General features: G+C 35.0%; 4 protein-coding genes and 1 pseudogene across 4 annotated transcripts; 1 reads left to right on the plus strand and 4 right to left on the minus strand.

Moving 5' to 3' along the window:
• Positions 1–885: 885 nt before the first annotated feature.
• Positions 886–2,657, minus strand: LOC148579059 (uncharacterized). Its single transcript, XM_088488335.1, has 2 exons — positions 2,440–2,657; positions 886–2,368 (listed from the first exon to the last, which is right to left on the minus strand). The coding sequence occupies exons 1-2, from the start codon at positions 2,655–2,657 to the stop codon at positions 886–888; spliced, it is 1,701 nt and encodes a 566-aa protein (XP_088344461.1).
• A 1,143-nt stretch (positions 2,658–3,800) lies between these two features.
• Positions 3,801–4,319, minus strand: LOC107622153 (pathogenesis-related protein 1C-like). Its single transcript, XM_016324050.3, has one exon. The coding sequence runs from the start codon at positions 4,317–4,319 to the stop codon at positions 3,801–3,803; it is 519 nt and encodes a 172-aa protein (XP_016179536.1).
• A 1,112-nt stretch (positions 4,320–5,431) lies between these two features.
• Positions 5,432–5,935, minus strand: LOC107622220 (pathogenesis-related protein PRB1-3 pseudogene; annotated as a pseudogene).
• A 2,769-nt stretch (positions 5,936–8,704) lies between these two features.
• LOC107623391 (probably inactive leucine-rich repeat receptor-like protein kinase At5g48380) lies at positions 8,705–11,342 on the minus strand. Its single transcript, XM_021114001.2, has 2 exons — positions 10,236–11,342; positions 8,705–9,681 (listed from the first exon to the last, which is right to left on the minus strand). The coding sequence occupies exons 1-2, from the start codon at positions 11,124–11,126 to the stop codon at positions 8,782–8,784; spliced, it is 1,791 nt and encodes a 596-aa protein (XP_020969660.1). The 5' UTR covers positions 11,127–11,342; the 3' UTR covers positions 8,705–8,781.
• Positions 11,343–18,928: 7,586 nt separating this feature from the next.
• LOC148579060 (uncharacterized) lies at positions 18,929–21,749 on the plus strand. Its single transcript, XM_088488342.1, has 4 exons — positions 18,929–19,373; positions 19,695–20,290; positions 20,508–20,770; positions 21,176–21,749. The coding sequence occupies exons 1-4, from the start codon at positions 18,929–18,931 to the stop codon at positions 21,747–21,749; spliced, it is 1,878 nt and encodes a 625-aa protein (XP_088344468.1).
• Positions 21,750–21,949: the final 200 nt, after the last annotated feature.

Consider the following 21,949-nt stretch of genomic DNA (forward strand, 5'->3'; position numbering starts at 1 on the left):
CATTTGTCTGGGTTGAGCCTCGTGTTATATGCTCGGAGTTGGTTGAAGACTTCTATCAAGTCGTCATAGTGTGACCCTTGCGCAGGCGTTTTTGCTACCATATCATCTACATAGACTTCCACATTCCTTCCTATCTGTTGTTGGAATACTTTGTCCATTAATCTTTGGTATGTCGCACCTGCATTCTTTAAGCCAAAAGGCATTACCTTGTAACAAAAATTGCCATGCTCTGTTATGAAAGCTGTTTTGCTTTGGTCTTCTGGGTGCATCAAAATCTGGTTATAACCAGAGTATGCACTCAAGGCTTTGAAACCAGAAGCGTTATCAACTAACTTATCAATGCAAGGCAATGGATATGCATCTTTAGGGCAAGCTTTGTTTAGATTTGTAAAATCGACGCACATGCGCCATTTACCTGAACTTTTCCTTACCATTACCACGTTTGATAGCCATGTGGTGAAGCGAATTTTTCTGATGAAACCTGCGTTGAGGAGCTTCTTGGTCTCTTCAAGTGCTGCTTGTTTTTTCTCTTCTCCGAGGTTTCTCTTTTTTGTGCCACTGGTCGGACTGTTTTGTCAATTGCTAATTTGTGGCAGATGACTTCTGGGCTTATTCCAGGCATGTCGTCTGGTGTCCATGCAAATAGGTCGGCGTTCTGGCGCAGTATGTGTACAAGTCTTGCTCGTTCATTTCCTTCTAGTGCTTCTCCGATGTGTGTGTATTGCTCTTCATCTGCTGTTAGTGTTAATTTGTGAAGGTTGTCCATTGGCCGAGGTCTTTCGTCGAGATCTTCTCTCGGGTCGAGATCGGCTAACATTGTGGTGTCAGCCGAGCTATGTATGGATTGGACCTGGGGCCGAGTTGTCTCCTTCGTATGGGCTTGCTTTAGACAAGCATTGTAGCACTGCCGAGCTTCTTGATGGTCACGTACACTGTAGCTATCTTGTTTTCCTGCACTGAAAACTTAACACACAGGTGTAATGTGGACACCACCGCTCTGAATATATTCAAGGCAGGTCTCTCGATTATAATATTATAAGGGCTATAACAGTCTACTATTAGGTATTGAATATCAATGGACTTTGACATAGGGATCTCTCCCATTGTAGTCCTCAGCCATATATGTCCCATGATGGGGACTCTTTCTCCGGAGAAGCCAATTAGTTCTCCCGAGGAGGGCTGTATCATTTTTTCTGATAATTGCATCTTTTTAAAGGTAGAATAAAATAAGACATCAGCGCTACTACCTGGGTCCAGCAGTGTTTTCCTTACCAACAGCTCTCCGACCTGGATGGAAATCACCACTGGGTCGTCAAGGTTAGGGCTTGCCGATCTGAAGTCTGATTGATTGAAGGATATTGTGACACCTGGGTCTTCTTCCTTCTTTGGCTGTAGAGTTCCTTCGATTGCCAGCATTTCCCTATAACTTCGCTTTCTGGCCGAGCTTGTTTCACCTCCGCCTGCGTATCCTCCTGATATGTGGCTGATGATGCCTCTTGGTGGGTCAGGGGTTGTCTGCTCTTTTTTGTTCTTGTCTGTCACAGTTTGTTTGTTCTCTTCCCTGTCCGAGCTTGCTCTTCTGGCTTTCTGGCTCTCGACGTATTTGTTGAGAAGTCCTTGTTGCGCCAGTCTTTCTAGGAGGTCTTTCGCGACAATGCAGTCGTCCGTGGTGTGGCCGAACTTCTGATGGAAGGCGCAATGCTTGCTCCTATCCACAAACCTTTGGTCTTGGTAGTTTCCTGCCCGAGCTGGTGGCTTCACGATTTTGGCATTCAGAATCTCTTTTATGATATTCTCTCTCTTGGTATTGAAACTGGTATACGTGTTGTATTTTGGTGTGAGCTTGAAAGGCTTCTTTGTATCCTTGTTGCCTGGTGATCGGAAAGCTTTTTCCTCATCCCTCCTTTGTGGTTGTCTGTCTGGCTTTTGGGCTTCACGGAGTTCTTCAATCTCCATTTGACCAGCAGCCCTTTCTCGGAACTCCTCGAGTGTTTTTGGTTTTGTTATCGCAATGGTTTCTCGGAATTTGCCTGGTCGGAGGCCAGCCTTGAGGGCATGGAGGTGGACAGCCGGATCTAAGTCTTGGATCTCCATGGTAGCCTCGGAAAACCTGGTCATGTAATTCTTTAAGCTCTCATGTTGGCCTTGTTTGATTGTGCCTAGATAGTCTGATCCATGGACATAAATTCTCGATGCAGAAAAATAGTCAATGAAGGATCTCGCCAATTCTTCAAAGGAGTAAATCAAACCTGCAGACAGTTTAGAAAACCACAGTAATGCAGCACCATCAAGATAAGTAGGAAAAGCCCGGCAAAGCACATGCTCATTGTTAGCAAGAATATCATGGATTGAAACTTTTTGATATGAGCTCGGGGGTCACCGAACCCCTTGTACGGTTCCAGCATTGTAGGTAATACAAAGTTTTTTGGCATCTGGAACTTAGTGATCTCGTCAGAAAAGGGGTTCTCGAGGGTGAACTTCTCCTTTGGTGGAGTGATGTTCAGGGGATCTGTATTGTCCTGCGCCGAGCTCTTAGAGCTTTCTCCTTCGTGCTTTCCATTGGACAGTTCAGCTATCCTCCGTACCTCCGCCTGGAGTTCGGTGATCTGAGCTAGGAGCTCTGCCTGTGTGGGTTGGGGGTTCCCATTGTCAGCCATGTCCGAGGATAGGGAATCCTGCAAAATAAGGTAAGATACTAAATAAAATGGATGGTGAGGTCAGATATATTCCGGCCCCACGGTGGGCGCCAAGTGATTCGTCCTAGCACTGAGGTGGCCGAGCTTAGTGACTCCGAGCAAACGTCTGTCGGAGAGGAAGAGCTATACGTCGGCCTGGAACGAACACCGCGGCGGGAATACCTGCAAAAGATACTCCGACGCTCAAGTTAGTGATAATCTCGAGTGAGAGTAATTAAGTAAGTATGAAGACTGAGAATGGAACCTAAACTTTAGCCGAGGATATTAGCTCGGCTTTATAGGCGTTATTTTGCCCGTTTGCTGTGGATAAGTCCTAGTTTGTAGGTTGGTTACAATATTCTGTTTTGGTGATTAGGCTTGCTAAGCACGTCTCTTATTTTCAACTGGGTGAGGCTGTTCCTGTCTGCTTTCGTCCCGAGCTTTTCGGACGATTGATGCGGAACCAAACTTATTTGCTCACGTGCTGAGCTTTTCGTGCGACCGAGGATAAGGGTGACGTATTAAAAACATTGGTTGTTTCTATTATTTTTCAATTGTTATTTGATCTACTAATCTTTACTTTCCTTGATTGAGGGTCAAGAATTTGTTAATTATCGGAAAAATTAATGATTAATACTAATTGCATACTGTTTTAAGCTAAAATTGATAACCATAAAATGTACAAGATCAATGCAACAAGAACGAAAATAGGAAGCTATTGCAAACTTATAGTATATATTAGCCGATCATATTCTTACGTGTTGGAATGGTAGAATACTAACATGTTTTGGTAAGTGATAATTAATAAAGAAAAAATGATATTTGTATCATTTTTTTTTTACATTTTTAATATTTTTATGGTATGAAAGATAATTTTTTTTATTTTCATTCATTTTTTGCAATTATTTTTCATACTAAAAGTGAAAGATGTACGAAAGAAAAAAATACACAAAATAATATATATATATATATATATATATATATATATATATCATTTCTCGTTAATATTAAACTATAACTTATAACATATATCTTTATTTATTATTTATAATAATTTGATTAGGTAGCATTACTCAATTTTAATAGTCAATTTTAGTGTACACTTAATAAAAGTAGTTTAATTAACTAGTAAGGACGTTCACCATCAGCGTTTCCTGGAGGACTATAAAGACAAAGAACAAGGGTGCATCTCTTTTGGCATTTATCGCACTTAACTCTAGCACACCCAACATGAGTAGTGTTTCTCCAAACAACCTGAGTGTAGCAGTCACAATCACCACCGCCAATGCACGAATTGGATTTATGGTCGTAGTACTTTTTCTCGGCAACCCACCCCGCCACCGCTTTTGCTCCCGTAAAGGGATCGGATGCCATATGCCACGCAACATTCTGGCCGTAGTAACGGCTTTCGATTGGCTGAAGTTTCCCCTTGAGACAACTTTGGGTGAGTTTATTCAAATACTTTTGAGCTTTTTTTGCTAATTTCACATCCCACTTCAGCGGAGGAACCCCAACGCTTGCTCGTGCTTCATTATGGATTTCCAAATACTCTTCTGGAGGCTCTTGTACCGCAGCTACTATGCACAATGGCAATAATATGCTTACAAAGCTTATTATTATTCTTATTATAATTACCATCTTCATCCTCGTTTTATTGTTTTAGAGGACAAGTGTTTAGGCTTGGGTATGTATCATCTATTTATATTATGTCGTAGTTGCCTTTTCGTGTACTTAGAATAATACATGTATCGAAATTTACCAGATGATCGACAAAGAAATATAAATTATTAATTATCAATTATTAGAGCAGTTTAATGATCAAGTATAATCCATGATCCTTGGCTCTGATCTTTCATAATAACTACTAGACTATGGTGGTAGATTTTATTTTATACTTTTATTTAATAAAAGTGTTTACTTTTTAATATATATATGGCCAAAACGTCTTTTAATCAAGATGATACGGTAGACGCTTTAAATAAGAAAAAGTCTAAAAAATTAGTATTTTTATTAAAATTTAGTCTTTATTTAATCAGTAAAAAAAAGTATGCAATTTCACACTATTAAATATAATCTTACACTATTAAAAATATTAATAATAACTTATTAATAACTATAAATTACAAATATGCTAATTTTATGACACTTTTTTTTCCTTTAAATAATAAATACGTGATCATGTTTGTTCTACGGTTGACGCATACAACAAATTAATTGACCCTATTAAAACTACATTTGATAATGCTTGAAAAACAAAAAAAATAATAAAAATTTATCTTATTTAATATTTATTAATTATTTATTAATTATTATAATTAATAAATAAAATAAAATAAATTTTAATTATTTTTGTCTAATTTATTTTAATTATTAAATATTTTTTATTTATTATATATAAAAAGATAATTTTTTGTCGCAAATTTAAATAGTCCATTATAGATACTCATACTACAAGAATCATAAAAGAAGAGTGATTTGAGATCAGACATGTTGAAAGTGATTTGAGCTGTTGGAACCGAGGCAGAGATTTGATTCACATTAAATTTGGAATGAACTTTTAGAATAATTAAATGATGAGAAAAGATAATTATAAAAAAATTAATTATATCAATTAAATTAAAAAGATAATTCATTTTTTTTATAAATATAAATATTATTAATTATATATTTTTATTTATTATTTATAATAATTTAATTACGTAGCATTATTCAATTTTAATGGTCAATTTTAGTGTATATAAAAATAGTTTAATTAATTAGTAAGGACGTACACCATCAACGTTTCCTGAAGGACTATAAAGACAAACAACACGGGTGCATCTCATTTGGCATTTATCGCACTTAACACTAGCACACCCAACATGAGTAGTGTTTCTCCAAACAACCTGAGTGTAGCATTTACAATTACCACCAATGCACGAATTGGATTTATGGTCGTAGTACTTTTTCTCGGCAATCCACCATGCCACCGCTTTTGCTCCCGTAAAGGGATCGGATGCCATATTCCACAAAGCATTCTGGCCGTAAGGGCTTGGGATTGGCTGAAGTTTCCCCTTGAGACAATTTTGGATGAGTTTATTCAAATGCTTTTGAGCTTCTTTTGCTAATTTCACATCCCACTTCAGCGGAGGAACCCCAACGCTTGCTCGTGCATCATTATGGATTTCCAAATACTCTTCTGGAGACTCTTGTACCGCATTTACTATGCACAATGGCAATAATATGCTTACAAAGCTTATTATTATTATTACCATCTTCATCCTCGTTTTATTGTTTTAGAGAAGTGTTTAGGCTTGGGTATGTATCATCTATTTATATTATCGGAAATGTTTAGTAACCAAAGAAAATCAGCAAAAAACAGCCATAACTTATCTTATTTAACATTCATTAATTGTTGCGATAATTAATAAATGCTAAATAAAGCAAGTTTTGACTTTTTTTTTTCTACCTAACATTACCCTTATATTATGTCGTAGTTGCCTTTTCGTGTACTTAGAATACATGTATCGAAATTTACTAGATGATCGACAAAGAAATATAAATTATTAATAAAGGTGTTTACTTTAATATATACGACAAAAACGTTTTTTAATCAAGACGATACGATAGACACTTTAAATAAGAAAAAATCGAAGAAATCAATACTTTAATTAAAATTTGGTCCATATTTAATTAGTAGAAAAAAAATGTATAATTTCACACTATTAAAAATATTAATAATAATAATTAATTAGTGATTATAAATCACAAATGTGCTAATCTTATGACACTACTTTTTCTCTAAATAATAGATATATACTAGATCATGTTTGTTCTCGGTTGACGCATACAACAAATTAATTGACCCAATCAAAACTATATCTTATAATGTTTGAAAAACAGAAAAAAAATAGAATTGATGTTATTTAATATTTATTAATTAATTATTAATTATTATTATAATTAATAAATATTAAATAAAATAAATTTTAATTATTTTTGTCTAATTTATTTTAATTATTAAATATTACTTATTTATTATATATAAAAAATAATTTTTTGTCGTAAATTTAAATAATTCATTATAGATACTCATATTACAAGAATCATAAAAGAAGAGACACCCACACAAAAAAAAATTGATCAGTTTTCAATTTAGTTTGATCGATCGATTTTTGGCCAATTTAATTGTTAATGAACATTTTTTAAACAGATAATTTTAGTTTATGAACTAAACTACATAGTTAAACGATTCTCAATCTAACTAATTGAATCAATTTGATTTTCAAAACATTGGTTGTTTCTATTAATTTTTCAATTGTTATTTGATTTACTAATCTTTATTTTCCTTTATTGAGGGTCAAGAAATTGTTAATTGTCGAAAAAAATTAATGATTAATACTTGTTCCGGGAGGATTACTCCTTTCGAACTATACATCGGTCTTGTGATGGTCTCAGGTGTCTGGAAATTCGATTTGAATTCAGAGTATCCTCGTGAATTCAGACCCAAGTGTGGTACCTGCAAAAAGGACTCCGACGCTCAAGTCAGTGAAGAATTACTTAAGAAGATATACGCGTAATCAGTGAAGTGGTGTATTGAATATTCTACTTCATGTTGTCGGTCACCTCTTGATTTATAACTCGGCTAGGGCTAAATTATTCGTCAACTAGTGCCGAGATCTCCGTAACCTACGTGAGGGCATGATTTTTGGAAGAGGGGTTTGTTGGGATAGGATTCGTTTACGTTAAGGAGTTTCGCTTAATTTTTGAATTGATTCTATCTTAACCGAGGTATAATTTGGTGTTTTCAACATATAAAAAATATGGTACATAGCTCCCAAACTTAACTTGCCATTTTCATACTTTTAGCAAGTTGAGATTTATAATGTAGTTATACCTCGGTTGTGAATATTTATGTTAGCTCCCAATCTCAACTTGCGTTAGTTTTTCCTTAAGTTGGGGCTAAATGTCTTGAGAAATGAAAATTAAATTTAAGTAATAAAGTTACCTTGTGAACGGTTGTTTGCAATAAATTTATTGAACTTTCTAATTGGATTTGGGCCTTGGAAGCCGTCCAGGCACCCGAACAGTTACGCTTTGAAAAAAAATGTTGAAAATATGAAATTAAAAAGAAGATTTAAGAGAATAAATGAGTGATCGCTGAAATTTGAGAATGAAAAAAAGACTAAATTTAATTAGATTAACTAATAGTTAATATAATAAAAAGATAAAATGGATTAAAGACTTTAAATAATTGAGCTTAATTTATTTGTAGTGGATCTTTTAAAAATTAAAATGGAGACATATTATATATGTATACTTTTTTTTGTTTAAAAAAATAAAATGAAAGTGGGAAAGTGCCCCCAAATTACCAATCGTAGGTCCGTGCCTGAATAAGGTGCATCCCTTTTGACACTTAACTCTAGCACACCCAATGATATGCTTACAAAACTTATTACTATTACCATCTTTATCTTCATTTTATTATTGTTTTCTACCAATGTTTTCCAAAAATTAGAGAAGTGTTTAGGGTTGGATATCTATAATCTGTTTATATTATATCATATAGTTACCTTTTAATGTACTTGAATACATGTTTCATTTATTTACTAGATGATCTGCCTCTGATCTTTCATAACTTGGGGTCAAATTCTAAAAAGCTTGTAAATGGCTGAATGAAATGACTCACTAATCAAGTATATATGCTGGCTAAACCTTCTTCATTTATATAGCAAAGCTTCTTGCAATAACCCATCAAAACACATCCATAAATTCATGTTTTGTAAAATATGTTTTGTTCTCTTCTCTAACAGATGTGAAACTTTTGCATATATTACTATAGTTATTAAATTTGATCTGAAAAAATTTTAAATTAAAAGTACTTATACACATCCTATGGTTAATTTTGTTGTATATCATGTAAGATAGGATAACTTTATGGTACCTATAAATTTTGTGACTAAATTACCTAAATGTGAATGTTGAGAGATAAGAATCACTCTTTTAAAAAGTTAAAACATATGTATTTTGAAGGCACCATAAAACTCACTTATAAGATATAAAATATAAAATATATACTACAATTCACCAAATCAAATACAGTCTATTATGTAGTTGCTGCATAGGTTCAACCTTTCCACATGGCTGCAATAGTTCTATACACATAATCCATCTTCAGCCTCTGTTCCATAGAAGGTTTAACACATTTGCATGCAACTTCTAGGAGGCCATGAATTTTATCATCAAACCCTTTCCCAGTTATGCATTTATCAGTGGCATAATAAAAATCACTAGGATCAGTGAACAACCTATTGCTAATATAGCTCCTCAAAGAGCTATTATCAACACCAATGTCATCATCATAATTAGTAGAATAAGAATCACTACTTAGGCTTAATTTTTGTCCTGTTATAAGCTCAAAAAGGATTATTCCAAAGTCATAGATATCCTTCTCAAAAGAACCCTTCACCCCAATGACTTCATCAACCAGAAACAGTCTCATCCTTGCATGATTCTTTTGGTTCATGATGAACTTTGCTTTGCCGAAATTCGAAATTTTTGGCTCGAAATTCTTGTCTAGCAAGACACATTCAGAAGATAGATTGAGGTGTATGATGTTGCACTTTTTGTGAAGCCAAGATAATCCCCTTGCTATCCCAATTGCAATGTGAATCCTCTCAGGCCATTCCAATTGAGAATTATGTAACCAGTGACATAATGTTCCATTTGAGATGTAGCTGTAGACTAGTATCCTCTCCTTCTTCTCTATGCAGAATCCAAGCAGAGAGGCTATGTTTCGGTGCATGTGTCTCCCTGGAATCATTGTTTCAAGCAAGAATTGTCTCTTGTACTTTTCAGAATCATAGAATCTCTTAACTGCTATCAGACAGTTATTTGGTACCTCTGCCTTGTACATTATCCCTGTTGTTCCTAACCCCATGATGTTGTTTGAGCTAAAGTAGTTAGTTGCTTTGCAAAGCTCCATGAAGCTCATTCTTGGTATCAATCTCTCCAACAATCTACAGAGCTGTAAATCATGAAATAGTAATATGCTATACTATTAGATCCTACAATAGTGCATTTTTTTTATTATGATAGTTATAATAATTTTTTTTAAAAAAAATATATTATTATATTAAAGTAAATTTTGATAAAAGTGATATGTTTTAGAGGTATTATCAATATATTTTTTATTTATAAGAACATTTTCTGAATTATAAATATTATTTTTTATTTCAAAATTTTTATTTTATTTTTATTTTATCCTTAACGTTTTGTTTTAATTTTATCTTTTGACGTTTTAAAATGTTTTAAATATATTTTTGGATAAACCAACATTTGATGTGACAATTTTACGTTGATGTGTCACTAACACATTAGCTTATAGTTGTCACTGATACATAGTATATAATTGCTACTATAATATCTTTTTTAACGGTATTAACACTTAAGGGTATATAATTAAAACATATTTGAATTTTGAAATATAAAGATAATATTGAAACAAATTGATATTTTAAAATTTTTAAAAAATGTTAGAGATAAAATAAAGAAAAAATAAACAAAGCAAGAGAGAGAAACCTCTTTATTTCCTTCCTCTTGCAAAGCCAGTGGAAGCAATTGAGCTACATTAGTGGTATGCTTTTGATTGTTCAGTTCTTTTCTCAAGGGATATATGGTGTTACTCTTCTTACTACTCTTTTTGAATTCTTTCCAAGGTTGAGTATAGTCCATGAAAGTTACTATGACAGAAGTTGCTGAACAAACAAAAGCAATAACAAAACTATACCAAAAGGGTTTACCAAATAAGCTCTCTTCATCACAACTTCCCAATGTTGTTCCCCCACAGAGTCCACTATTATTGACATAGCTCAAGCTAACATCAACATTATTGTTCACAAACACAGGCACTGGCCCTGATAACAAATTGTTTGCAACACTGAACACTGTGATCCTTGGAAGAAAGCCAAGTTCTTTTGGGATTGTTCCTTTTAACTGGTTACCATCAAGTCTAAGGGTATTCAAGTAAGACAAGTTTGCAATAGCCTTTGGGATTTCCCCATAAAAGTTGTTGTTTGATAGGTCAAGTGAGGTTAGATATGGAAGCTTACTTGAAATATCAGGTGGGATATTCCCAAAGAGCTTGTTGTGTGAAAGGTTCAGATTCTGCAGCCATGAGAAATTCTCAATGCAATGAGGAAATTGGCCTTCTAACCCCATGTTGGAAAGCTTGAGACTTATTACTTTTTCTTCATCAATACCACTGTTCATGCATTCAATACCAGTGAATGATGAGCACAAATCTATGGTGTTGATATTGAAATTGAAATCCCATATTTGATTAGATGAGTCCGATGAGTTGTTGATTTCTCTTAGGCAATTGATGTCACCTAATTCAGCTCCATAAACAATCATGAAGAAACAGAACAATAATGACCACAAGAATATATGAATTGGAACAAAACTCAACATAATTTTGGGCACGGCAAAAACCAAATGAAAATGAACAAAATTGAAAGATTATGTTGGATATGATGATACTAAAGAGGGAGAGAGAATGAGCTGAATTTTTCAATTTTCATGGTGCTTGTTATTACTTAATTAATTCATAGTCAATTTTATTGAGTTACTAGATCTTCAAACGTAGCAATAGTTGATCAAAGAGGTAACGAAATTTCGCAGAGACACAATCCGTTCCCAAGTTTCGCATAGAACGTAGATATTTCCAATTCTGCTGACCATAATAATAACAAAATTTTATATGTGGTCACAGTTTATTTGACAAAAAATATTAATTTCATCACTGATTTTCCTCATCACTATTATTGTATTAATCTAGATAAATGCCGTGCAAGACAAGGGGAAAGGATTTCGAAATGTCAAACAAGCTAAGAATTTTTTAATATTGAATCTAATTCACTTTGAGTGTGTTATTTAATACAAATCATACAAATCTAAGTATCTTAAGTGAGTTGGCTAGCCAACTAGAAGTTGATTGAATATTGTATTACTATTAATTAACATTTAACTTATAAACAGGGTGATTGATTATGAAAATGACCGATCAAATATAATATATACTTGTACGCCATGATGAATGCTTTAACATATTTGATTAGTATTAATTGCAAACTTTTTATTTATTTATTTTTTATTTTCACAATACATTATACAGACGAATTCTGCTAGGAACCAAGAGGGTCTAGTAAAAAATAAGCTAACAAATAATTTTGAATTTTACTCTATATTAATTAATAATCATTAATTAATGATTATTTAATTTTATATTTTAAATGATACAAAATTAATGATTATTAATTATCTCTTTTTACTCTAATTCACCTTTTACCATTTATTACGCAAATTCTAATTTCTTTTTTTTAAAAAAAAATTTGAAATTCAAAAAAAAAAACACACCAAAACATAAGATAAAGAATTACTTAAATCCTAAGAAAAAACATACAAAACATATGAAAAAGAATCATCCAAAACTAATAAAAAGAATCATCCAAATCCTAAAAAAACATATAAAACACAGGAAAAAGAATCATCCAAAACTACATAGAAAAAAAAATCATCCAAAACTAATAAAAAGAATTGTCAGAAATTTAGGAAAAGAAACATAAAAAATAGTTAAAAGAATCATCAAAACTAAATAGGAGGAGGAGAAGACTGCAGGATGGCCGGCAATGACATCTTGGACGGCGTTGCGTAGATGGTGGGAGACTCGTGGTGGCGCGTTGCGAAGAGAAAGCTACGGAAGTTGAATGATTTGATTGATAGTGTGGAGACAATTGATGAGAAGAATGTGAATTATTGCACTGTGTTCCGAAAGAATTAGAACCACAATGAATCGCAGTACCGCTAACGGCGTTAAGAAACGAGTGTTTACTGATAAGGGTGCGCCGTGAGTATGCCTTGGATGGAGGAGGTTGATGCTTCTTTGCTGCTTGGATTAAAAACAATGATTTGCCTAACGCCATGAAAAGAGAGAGAAAATGAAAACTCGAAAGTGGGTTCGGTGAGCTTTTTACCGTGATACTCAGTGACGGATCCAGAAGATTTTGTGAGTGAGGCAAAATATACATAATATGATAATAATTTTTATAATTATACTTTATTATTATAAAATATAATTAGTCTTTAAATTATATAATCAACAACTTAAAATACTAAAATAATAATTTAAATAATAATATATAAATTAAAATTTTCATTTTTTTAGTTTTTATATTTTAAAAAGATTAAATAATCTTTTCATTGTCAATACAATCAAATGTCTCTGTTTTTATATATGTAGTTAAATAACGATTTAAAAATTCATCTTTCATACGATTACAAAATCGAATTTTTATAATATTCATATTTAAAAAAAAATTTTCGACTGATGTTGTCCCAAAAATAACTAAAGTTAACTTAAAAAGAAGACACCAATGAATAAAAATACTATTTTAATTTCTTATTTTATTATTATTATTATTATAGATTTAATTATTTTTTATTTAATAGTCACTATAAGATTAATATTTTATTAATCATTTTTAATTTAATATTAATATTTAATAGTTATTTTTCCATTGCCAATAAAAAATAACTATGTGAACAACAAATAAGTTCCAAAAAATTAGATATACATTAAATATATATTTTAAAAAAAGACTTTAAAGGTCATATTTTAATGTAATTTTTTGCAGGTAATATTAAAAAATAAGATATTTTTATTCTTAAAAATTTATAATTTTATGTCAACTGAGTTTTTAAAAATTTTTTTAATTGTGAATGATTAAATTTTTATGAAAAATAAAAAAATCTAGAAATCAAATTTTGCTCTAAATATTTTTGTGCATCTTCTAAATATTTATTCAAACGTTGGCAAAACAATTTAGATTAAATGAATATGTCATTTGTCAAATACGAAATTTTTTTTGTCACTTTTAATAAATATAATATTTATTAGTTATTTTTTTTGTAATTTTTAAATCATTCAATGATTATTTTATTTGTGTCTGAATCTTTTGGATATTAAATTAGTAGTTACCTCTGTTTTGAACAAATAATCAAATATATATAATATATATACACGACACAATAGTAATATTCACTAAATATATAAATATTTTTTTAATTTTAAATTTATTTATTAATTACAATTATAAAATAACAAATCTATAATTATTTTACTCCTTCTTTTTAAAGATTATTATAACAAATTTATTTAAATCTTAAATTACCATTTGTTTTTACATAATTGAAGTTAATAAGTGAAATTAAATTATAATGGAATCAAATTTAATTATATAATGAGAGCAAATAAATTTTATTACTATGTATTGAAAAAAAAAATTTTAAACTCTAGTGGGACACTTGCTCTCACTCACTTACATATAAATCTGTCCCTGGTGATACCCAACGAGAATACCTCAAGGTATCCATTTAAAATTAAATTTTCTATTAAAACCAATTAAGTACAAATATTTTATAATATAAATAAATAAAATTAATTAAAATAATTATAAATTAATTAAATTATTTACTTCTTTGACTGTTTTTCCTATACAGAAAGATACCCAAGTAGTACACACGACAAAAAGTCTTTCACAAGCTTATCTAAAAAAAAACTGCAAGATTAACATATCTACCGTAGTGGCTAGAAAGTACAAATTTATTCATTATACCCAAAATATTTACTCTAATCGTAAAGATCAGAACCGTACCGTAGGAAAAAGTGCAAACTTATATTATATCCAAATTAAATTCTTATTACAAATACATTGGTATTATAGAGTGCTAACAGGTTTATTTATTTAGTGATGATGAAGTGTGTTGAGGGAGATAATTGACGAATTAATAGGGGCGCTCATTTGGAATGTTGCCTCTAGGGCTATAATAACAAGTAAAAAGGGTTCCTTGATTATTCAAGCATTTGTTTCCAGAACATCCTACAGAAGTAGTTGTACGCCAAACAACCTGTGGATAGTAACAACATTTATTTTTGTCATCAATACAAGAATTTGTTTTGTAGTCGTAACATCTATCTTGATTCACAAAGAAAGTCACAGTTAGGGGTGGCAATATGTACTCTATCTGTGGGTACCTAACCCGATTTCATTCGGTCGGGTAGGGTTGCCAACCCGATTCGCAGCGGGTAGAGTAAGGTGTAGGTAGGGTTTTCGTGCGGGTCGGATAGGGTGCGGGTTGAGCCTCAAACCTACCCGACCAATCCGCACCCTATATATGTATATATTATATACTTATATAAAAATATATTTTAAATGGATATTGAACTAAAGACTTCTCATTAAATACAAAAGATCCTTAGTCATTAAAAGAAGATCATTAATTGATAATTTAATAAATTTTTTTTACATAAAAGTCAGTTCTATTTTAAATTATCATCAAGTTATATAATAACGTTGCATTTTTTTATAACCTGCGGATAGAGTCGGGTACCCACGTGTTAAGAAACGGGTAGGGTTAAGATTGAGATATTCTCAATCCGCAAGTAGAGTTAGGGTTGACTCCAAACCCTACCCTACCCTATCCATTGCCACCCCTAGTCATAGCATCTATTCCGGTTCGATCGAATTCTGATGAATACTTGAAGTGTACAATGTTTTGGTCAAATTTAGATTTCGTAAATCTAATGCTATTGCAACGTGAAATGTATTCATACACGTATCTCATAGCATGTCTTGCCAGATTCCGGTCCCACTTTAGTGGCTCAACACCAACTTTTGCACGAGCATCGTTGTGAACTCTAAGATAGTTATTCCATGAAGAATTTTGAGCAGCCACTAAAAACCATGAAATCACACTTACAAAACTTATTACTACGATCCAAATTTTCAACAACCTTTTCATTCTGTTAATTTCTTTTTATTTTTTTGAGGATTGTAAAATTAAAGGCGATTTCTTAGTGTTGATTCAGGGAAGGGAGTGTATATATATATATAGATAGATACTCGGTTATACTAGGAAAAAAAAAAACTAAAATTTATTTTATTTAATATTCATTAATTATTGAATAAGATATTTATTAATTGTTACCATAATTAATAAATACTAAATAAAATAAATTTAGGCTGATTTTAGCTATTTTTTTAATTAAATATTTCCAATATATACATATAACCTTAACTGATAACCGAGAAGGTAACAAGTGAAATAATAATAATATCATGTTATATATATTGCTTTTTGGTTCTCATTAATGTGAAAGCTGGTTTCTTTAATATTTCAAAGTTTACTAATATATATGCGATGCAGCTAGTATATTTAGGCCTGGTTTAATAATTTTTTATTTTTAGAACTACTTGTATTTTTTAAAAGTATAAATACTTTTATTCTTTGTGTACCATACCAACAATTTCGGCTACAGAATCATTGACCGAGCACTAAGCACAACCGAAAATATCTCTTTATATCCCTACGCGAAGATTTCCGCACTATTATCGGACGTTATCAAATATACAGAAAACAAACCCAAGAATTCTGGAGTATTCGTCCATCACACCGTTACAAAGCTCAGTCCCCTAAAGTCAATATAAACAAGCTACAACCCCAACTGCAGCTAAGTCACATCCATCAAGACCGAGCTACACTAAGAAATCACATACCAATTTTATTTTTACGAAGCATTTCGCATTCTTAAGAAACTTACTAACTTGGGCGTCGGAGTCTCTTTTGCAGGTTCCATGCCGATGTTAACGGAATTTCGAGGAGTTCTCTCTGAGCAAGAAGCAACAAGCCAAAGAAGCACTTGTTCGAGTTATAGCTCGGAGGAAGAATCCTAGCACGGAACATTTGGCGCCCACCGTCGGGCTGTCTTAGTCCTAATTAACTAACCCCACCTTTTTCTACCACTTTTCTTCTCTGTTTAGCAGGTTATTCACCCAATGACAGACAACGGGGCGTCACCACCCTCCCAAGCGGAACTATTGGCCATGATCGCGAGCCTCTAAGCAGAGGTCCGGAAAATAGCTGAACAATCGTCCAAAGCTCCTAATGGGAATTCCCCCCATACTCGAGAATCCGAGTCTTTGGAGGTCACTCCCCTGAAGGAAAAGCTCAGACTGGACAACCCCTTATCCGAGGAAGTCATGAGTGTTCAAATCCCGAAAAATTTTGTACTTCCAACAGGACTCAAACCTTACGAAGGATTCGGTGATCCCCAAGTGCACGTCAAAAAGTTTCAATCCAAGATGTTTTTCAATGGTGCCTCGGACCCCGTACTTTGTCGTTCCTTTCCTACTTATTTAGATGGTGCTGCTTTACTCTGGTTTTCAAAAATTCCTGCAGGTTCTATCTCCAGCTTCGAAGATCTGGCAAGATCTTTCATAGACTATTTCGCAGCCTCAAGAATATACGTCCATGGGTCAGACTACCTCAGCACCATCAAATAAGGACAACACGAAAGCTTAAAGGATTACATGACCAGACTCGCCAAAGCAACCGTAGAGATACCCGACCTTGACCCCAAGGTATACCTCCACGCGTTAAAAAGTGGCCTGAGGCTAGGAAAATTCCAAGAAACAATAGCGGTGACAAATGGAGATTGAGGAACTCAGAGAAGCTCGGTGGGTAGAAAGATCTCTACCCCGGCGAGAAGACGAGAAATACCTTAAGATGCCGAATCAGAAGGATACCAAGAAGCCCTTCAAGCTAACCCCGAAATATGATGCCTACACCTAATTCAACAAAAAAAGAGAAGACATCATTAAGGAGATTCTGAACGCCAAGATCATCAAACCACCCAGTAGAGCGGGATCCTATCAGGACCAAAGATACGTCGATAAAATGAAACACTGTGCCTTCCACCAGAAATTCGGCCACACGACCGATGCGTGTGTAATCGCCAAAGATCTCCTCGAAAGACTTGCCAGACAAGGCCACCTGGATAAATACATTAGCGGCCGAATAAAACAAACTCAAACAAACACTGACAACCAATCAGAGCGAGACCCTCATGCCACAGAAAAGGCAAAACACCAACTACCACCAACACGAGGAGTCATTAACTGCATCTCAGGCGGATTTGTCGGAGGCGGGAATACAAGCTCAGCATGAAAAAGGAGTTACGGGGCTATGTTAGCCGTCCAGAGAACGGACGAAACTACCACAAAACAGCCGGCTACGCCGACAATAACATTCAATCAGAGTGATCATAAGCCCAAGACCACCAACCTTGACGACCCTGTAGTGATATCAATACAAACAGGAGATCTCCTTGTCCGAAAATTACTCCTAGACCCAGGAAGCAGCGTAGATGTCATTTTCTACTCCACTTTCCAAAAAATAAGCTCAGCACAAACACAATACAACCCTCTTCAGGCGAATTGGTCGGTTTCTGAGGGGAACGAGTTTCCATCCTAGGGAGCGTTTGGTTGCAAACGACAATAGGAGACCACCCTCTTTGCAGAACAAAAGACGTCCTGTTTTTGGGAAAAGGATCCTCTCCAGTTTTTTTAACAATTGATAGAATACAGTGTGATCTATTACTTTTGATTCTATGAGTGGGACCAGAAATAAATAAGAGAGAGAGAGCAATGAATGGTTAGATTGAACACTGGATACTATCCCGTTTTTTCTCACTGGAGAGGATCCACTCCCCTGTTTTTGGTCGTTGACTGCCCGAGCCCTTATAACATAATCCTCGATAGACCATCATTAAACTCTTTTTTTTCAATTGTATCCACTGTCCATCTTTGTTCCAAATTTCAGGCAAATGATGACAAAACAGAAACCGTCTACTCCGATCAAATTCAAGATCGACGATGTTATAATGAGAGCTTAAAAATCAAAACAGCAGGGAGCGCAGAAGAAACGAAACAAAAAGAAACCCTTCAGGTGTCAAACATATCCGAGATCGCCGACCCGATCCTCGCAAGAACCTACAAGACCGACCTTCACCAACCGACGACCTCAAGAAGGTAATCTTAGATTCTAATAATGATCATGTCACTTACATTAGCCATTCATTACCTGCAGGTATTAAAGAACAAATAACACAAATTCTGCAAGGAAATGCTGACCTCTTCGCATGGACCCCTGCCGACATGCCAGGGATCGACCCAGACTTTATCTGCCACAAGCTACAGATCGACCCCAGGGTCCGACCTATAGCACAGAAGAAACGAAACATGGGAAACGAGAAAAGGTCGGCCTGCCTACAAGAAATTCGGAAGCTCTTAGATGCCGACTTCATCAAAGAGCTACGCTTCACAACCTGGCTATCAAATGTGGTAATGGTAAGAAAGGTATCAGATAAATAGCGCATGTGCGTCGACTTCAGAAACCTAAATAAGGCATTCCCCAAAGATGCATACCATCTCCCCTGCATTGACAAACTAGTAGATAATGCATCAGGATACTATGTTTTGAGTTTCTTAGATGCATATTCAGGATACAATCAAATCCTAATGCACCCCAAAGATCAGGATAAAACAGCATTTATCACTGAAATGGGGAACTATTGTTATAAAGTAATGCCTTTTGGACTAAAGAACGTAGGTGCCACCTACCAGCGACTTATGGACAAAGTTTTCAACAAACAAATAGGACGGAATCTTGAGGTATACATCGACGACATGGTCATAAAAACAAAACAACCCAAAGATCATGGAAAAGATATTGAAGAAATCTTTACACAACTAAGGAAGCATAATATGCGACTAAATCCCAAAAAATGCGCATTCGGGGTAAGGGGAGGAAAATTCCTCGGTTTCATGTTGACATCCAGAGGAATAGAAGCCAACCAAGAAAAATGTGACGCGATAATAAAGATGAGAAGCCCTCAAACAGTCAAATAGGTGCAACGACTCAACGGCAGACTCGCCGCCCTGTCCATATTCCTCCCAGCAATTTCTACACATTCCCAACACTTCTTCAACATATTAAGGAAGGAACAAAGATTCAAATGGGACGCTGAGTGTGAAGCAGCTTTCCAAAAGCTCAAATTAATACTTTCATCTCCACCGATTCTGCAAAAACTAGAACCAGGTAAACCTTTACTACTTTATCTATCCATTTCTACTAATGCAGCAAGCTCGATCCTAGTCACAGAAACAGGAGGACAGCAACACCTGGTCTACTTTGTCAGCAAAATATTGCAAAACGCCGAGCTACGATACAAACCAATGGAAAAGCTAGCATACACACTGATAGTTACAGCACGACGGTTGCGACACTACTTCCAAAGCAACCCAATCGTGGTCAGGACTAGCCAACCAATACGACAAGTTTTGTTAAGACCCGAGACATCTGGACGATTGACAAAATGGTCAATCGAACTATCAGAATTTGACATATCCTACGAACCAAGGACGGCTATGAAAGCACAGTTTTTGGCCGACTTTGTGGTTGAACTAGCCGAACAAACAAAGGAAGATCACGCGTGGGAACTATACGTGGATGGCGCTTCAAATTCAGAAGGATCTGGAGCAGGTGTACTGCTCACGAACAAACAAGACCTCCAAACCGAACAATCAATTCGGTTCACGTTCAAGGCAACCAATAATCAAGCCGAGTATGAAGCATTGCTCGCCGGGCTTAGACTAGCACAATCCCTCAACATTACCTACCTTCAAGTATACTGCGACTCACAGCTAATCGTGCAACAGGTAACGTGGCAGTTCCAGGTAAAAAACCAATTATTAGAAAAATACCATTCAATAGCTAAAGAACTTATGTCTTAATTTCGTTCGATAAAAATCACACACATAGCTCGGGAACAAAACACCCGAGCAGATGCACTATCAAAATTGGCAACAACTAGGAAAACTCAACAAGAATCTATTATATCTCAACTAACAATAGCCGAGCTTCAGCAACAACTCGATTTTCTCAATATCACAGGAAAACGACTGGAGAACATCATACAAACGATACCTACAAACTGGGGACATTCTGGAAGGATTGAAAGACATGAAGACATTCAAGAGGAGAGCAGCATCCTACACCCTAATCGGACACAATCTATACAAGAGAGGGTTCTCCCAACCCCTGCTACGCTGCGTGGACAAAGAAGAAGCCGACATCATCATGGACGAGGTTCACGAAGGAGTATGCGGCAACCACATAGGAGGAATGATCTTAGCATCCAAAATAACTAGAGCCGGGTATTACTGGCCAACAATAAAACAAGATTGCATCAACAAAGTCAAAAAATGTGACAGCTGTCAAAAGCACTCACCGATTATACGAAATCCAGCCGAGTTACTACACACCTCCAAGGTAAGCTGGCCTTTCCACAAATGGGGGCTTGACATCCTCGGTCCATTCCCAAAAGTCCCCCGGCCAGGTAAAATATTTACTCGTAGCAATTGACTATTTTTCAAAATGAATTGAAGCCCTGCCTTTAGCAAAAATCGGGGCTGATAAAGTGCGGTCATTCATATGGAAACACATTATCTGCCGATTTGGAATACCACACGAAATTATCACTGACAATGGTCGGCAATTCACCGACCAGAACTTAGCCATCTTTTTGCAGGGTTTCAAAATTAAACACCATTTCTCCTCAGTGGAACACCCACAAAAAATGGGCTTGCGGAGGCTGCAAACAAAGTCATCCTCCAAGCGCTAAAGAAAAAGGTCGGCGAGGCCAAAGGAGAATGGGCCAAGCTAATACCAGAGCTCCTATGGGGGTACAACACCACAAGACAAACAACTACACAAGAATCCCCCGTCAGATTGGTTTATGGCTCTCACGCCATGATACCAGTTGAGATCGCTATAAACTCACCAAGAGCCGAGAATATCTCATCCGACAACAACAACATAAGGCGAGCAGAGCTAGATGTAATAGAAGAAGTTCGAGACAAAGCGAAGCTACAACAAAAAGGAATGCAAGAAATAATCAAACGAAAATACAATAGACGAGTGCAACCCAGAACATTCGTCGAGCATGACCTAGTACTCAGACGAACAGAAGAGGCCAGGAAACCACCTACACACAGAAAGCTCGCCGCAACTTGGGAAGGTCCATACCGAATTCACCATGTCCTTGGCAAAGGTGCATACTCATTACAAACATTAGAGGGGGACGACGTCCCTGGAATCTGGAATATCTCATCTTTAAGAAACTACTTTGTGTAATTGTGATGAGGACAAGGGGAGACACTCTTTTTCCTACTACCGTGGTTTTCCCATATTTGGTTTTTTCACGGAGAGGTTTTAATGAGGTCCTTCACCCCTCGTCACCCCATGTACGAAAAATGTCAAATAAATAGTAAACGACCATATCATCTATCAACTACTCTCATTATAAACAAACAAACCCTACATAGGGATAAACA

Source organism: Arachis ipaensis, chromosome B10, assembly GCF_059453495.1.
Source record: "Arachis ipaensis isolate K30076 ecotype BB chromosome B10, ASM5945349v1, whole genome shotgun sequence".
In the NCBI taxonomy this organism is placed as follows: Eukaryota; Viridiplantae; Streptophyta; class Magnoliopsida; order Fabales; family Fabaceae; genus Arachis; species Arachis ipaensis.

Bases quoted from the DNA above. Each gene is read 5' to 3' on its own strand.
- LOC148579059 (XM_088488335.1), bottom strand. From the start codon at position 2,657: ATGGCTGACAATGGGAACCCCCAACCCACACAGGCAGAGCTCCTAGCT. The intron at 2,369-2,439 runs GTTCCAGATGCC...GTGACCCCCGAG, and splicing joins TTTTCTGACGAGATCACTAA to CTCATATCAAAAAGTTTCAA.
- LOC107622153 (XM_016324050.3), bottom strand. From the start codon at position 4,319: ATGAAGATGGTAATTATAATAAGAATAATAATAAGCTTTGTAAGCATA.
- LOC107623391 (XM_021114001.2), bottom strand. From the start codon at position 11,126: ATGTTGAGTTTTGTTCCAATTCATATATTCTTGTGGTCATTATTGTTC. The intron at 9,682-10,235 runs GTTTCTCTCTCT...CATGATTTACAG, and splicing joins AAGAGGAAGGAAATAAAGAG to CTCTGTAGATTGTTGGAGAG.
- LOC148579060 (XM_088488342.1), top strand. From the start codon at position 18,929: ATGTGCGTCGACTTCAGAAACCTAAATAAGGCATTCCCCAAAGATGCA. The intron at 20,291-20,507 runs GTAAAAAACCAA...TCAATATCACAG, and splicing joins AGGTAACGTGGCAGTTCCAG to GAAAACGACTGGAGAACATC. The intron at 20,771-21,175 runs GTATTACTGGCC...ATTTCTCCTCAG, and splicing joins TCCAAAATAACTAGAGCCGG to TGGAACACCCACAAAAAATG.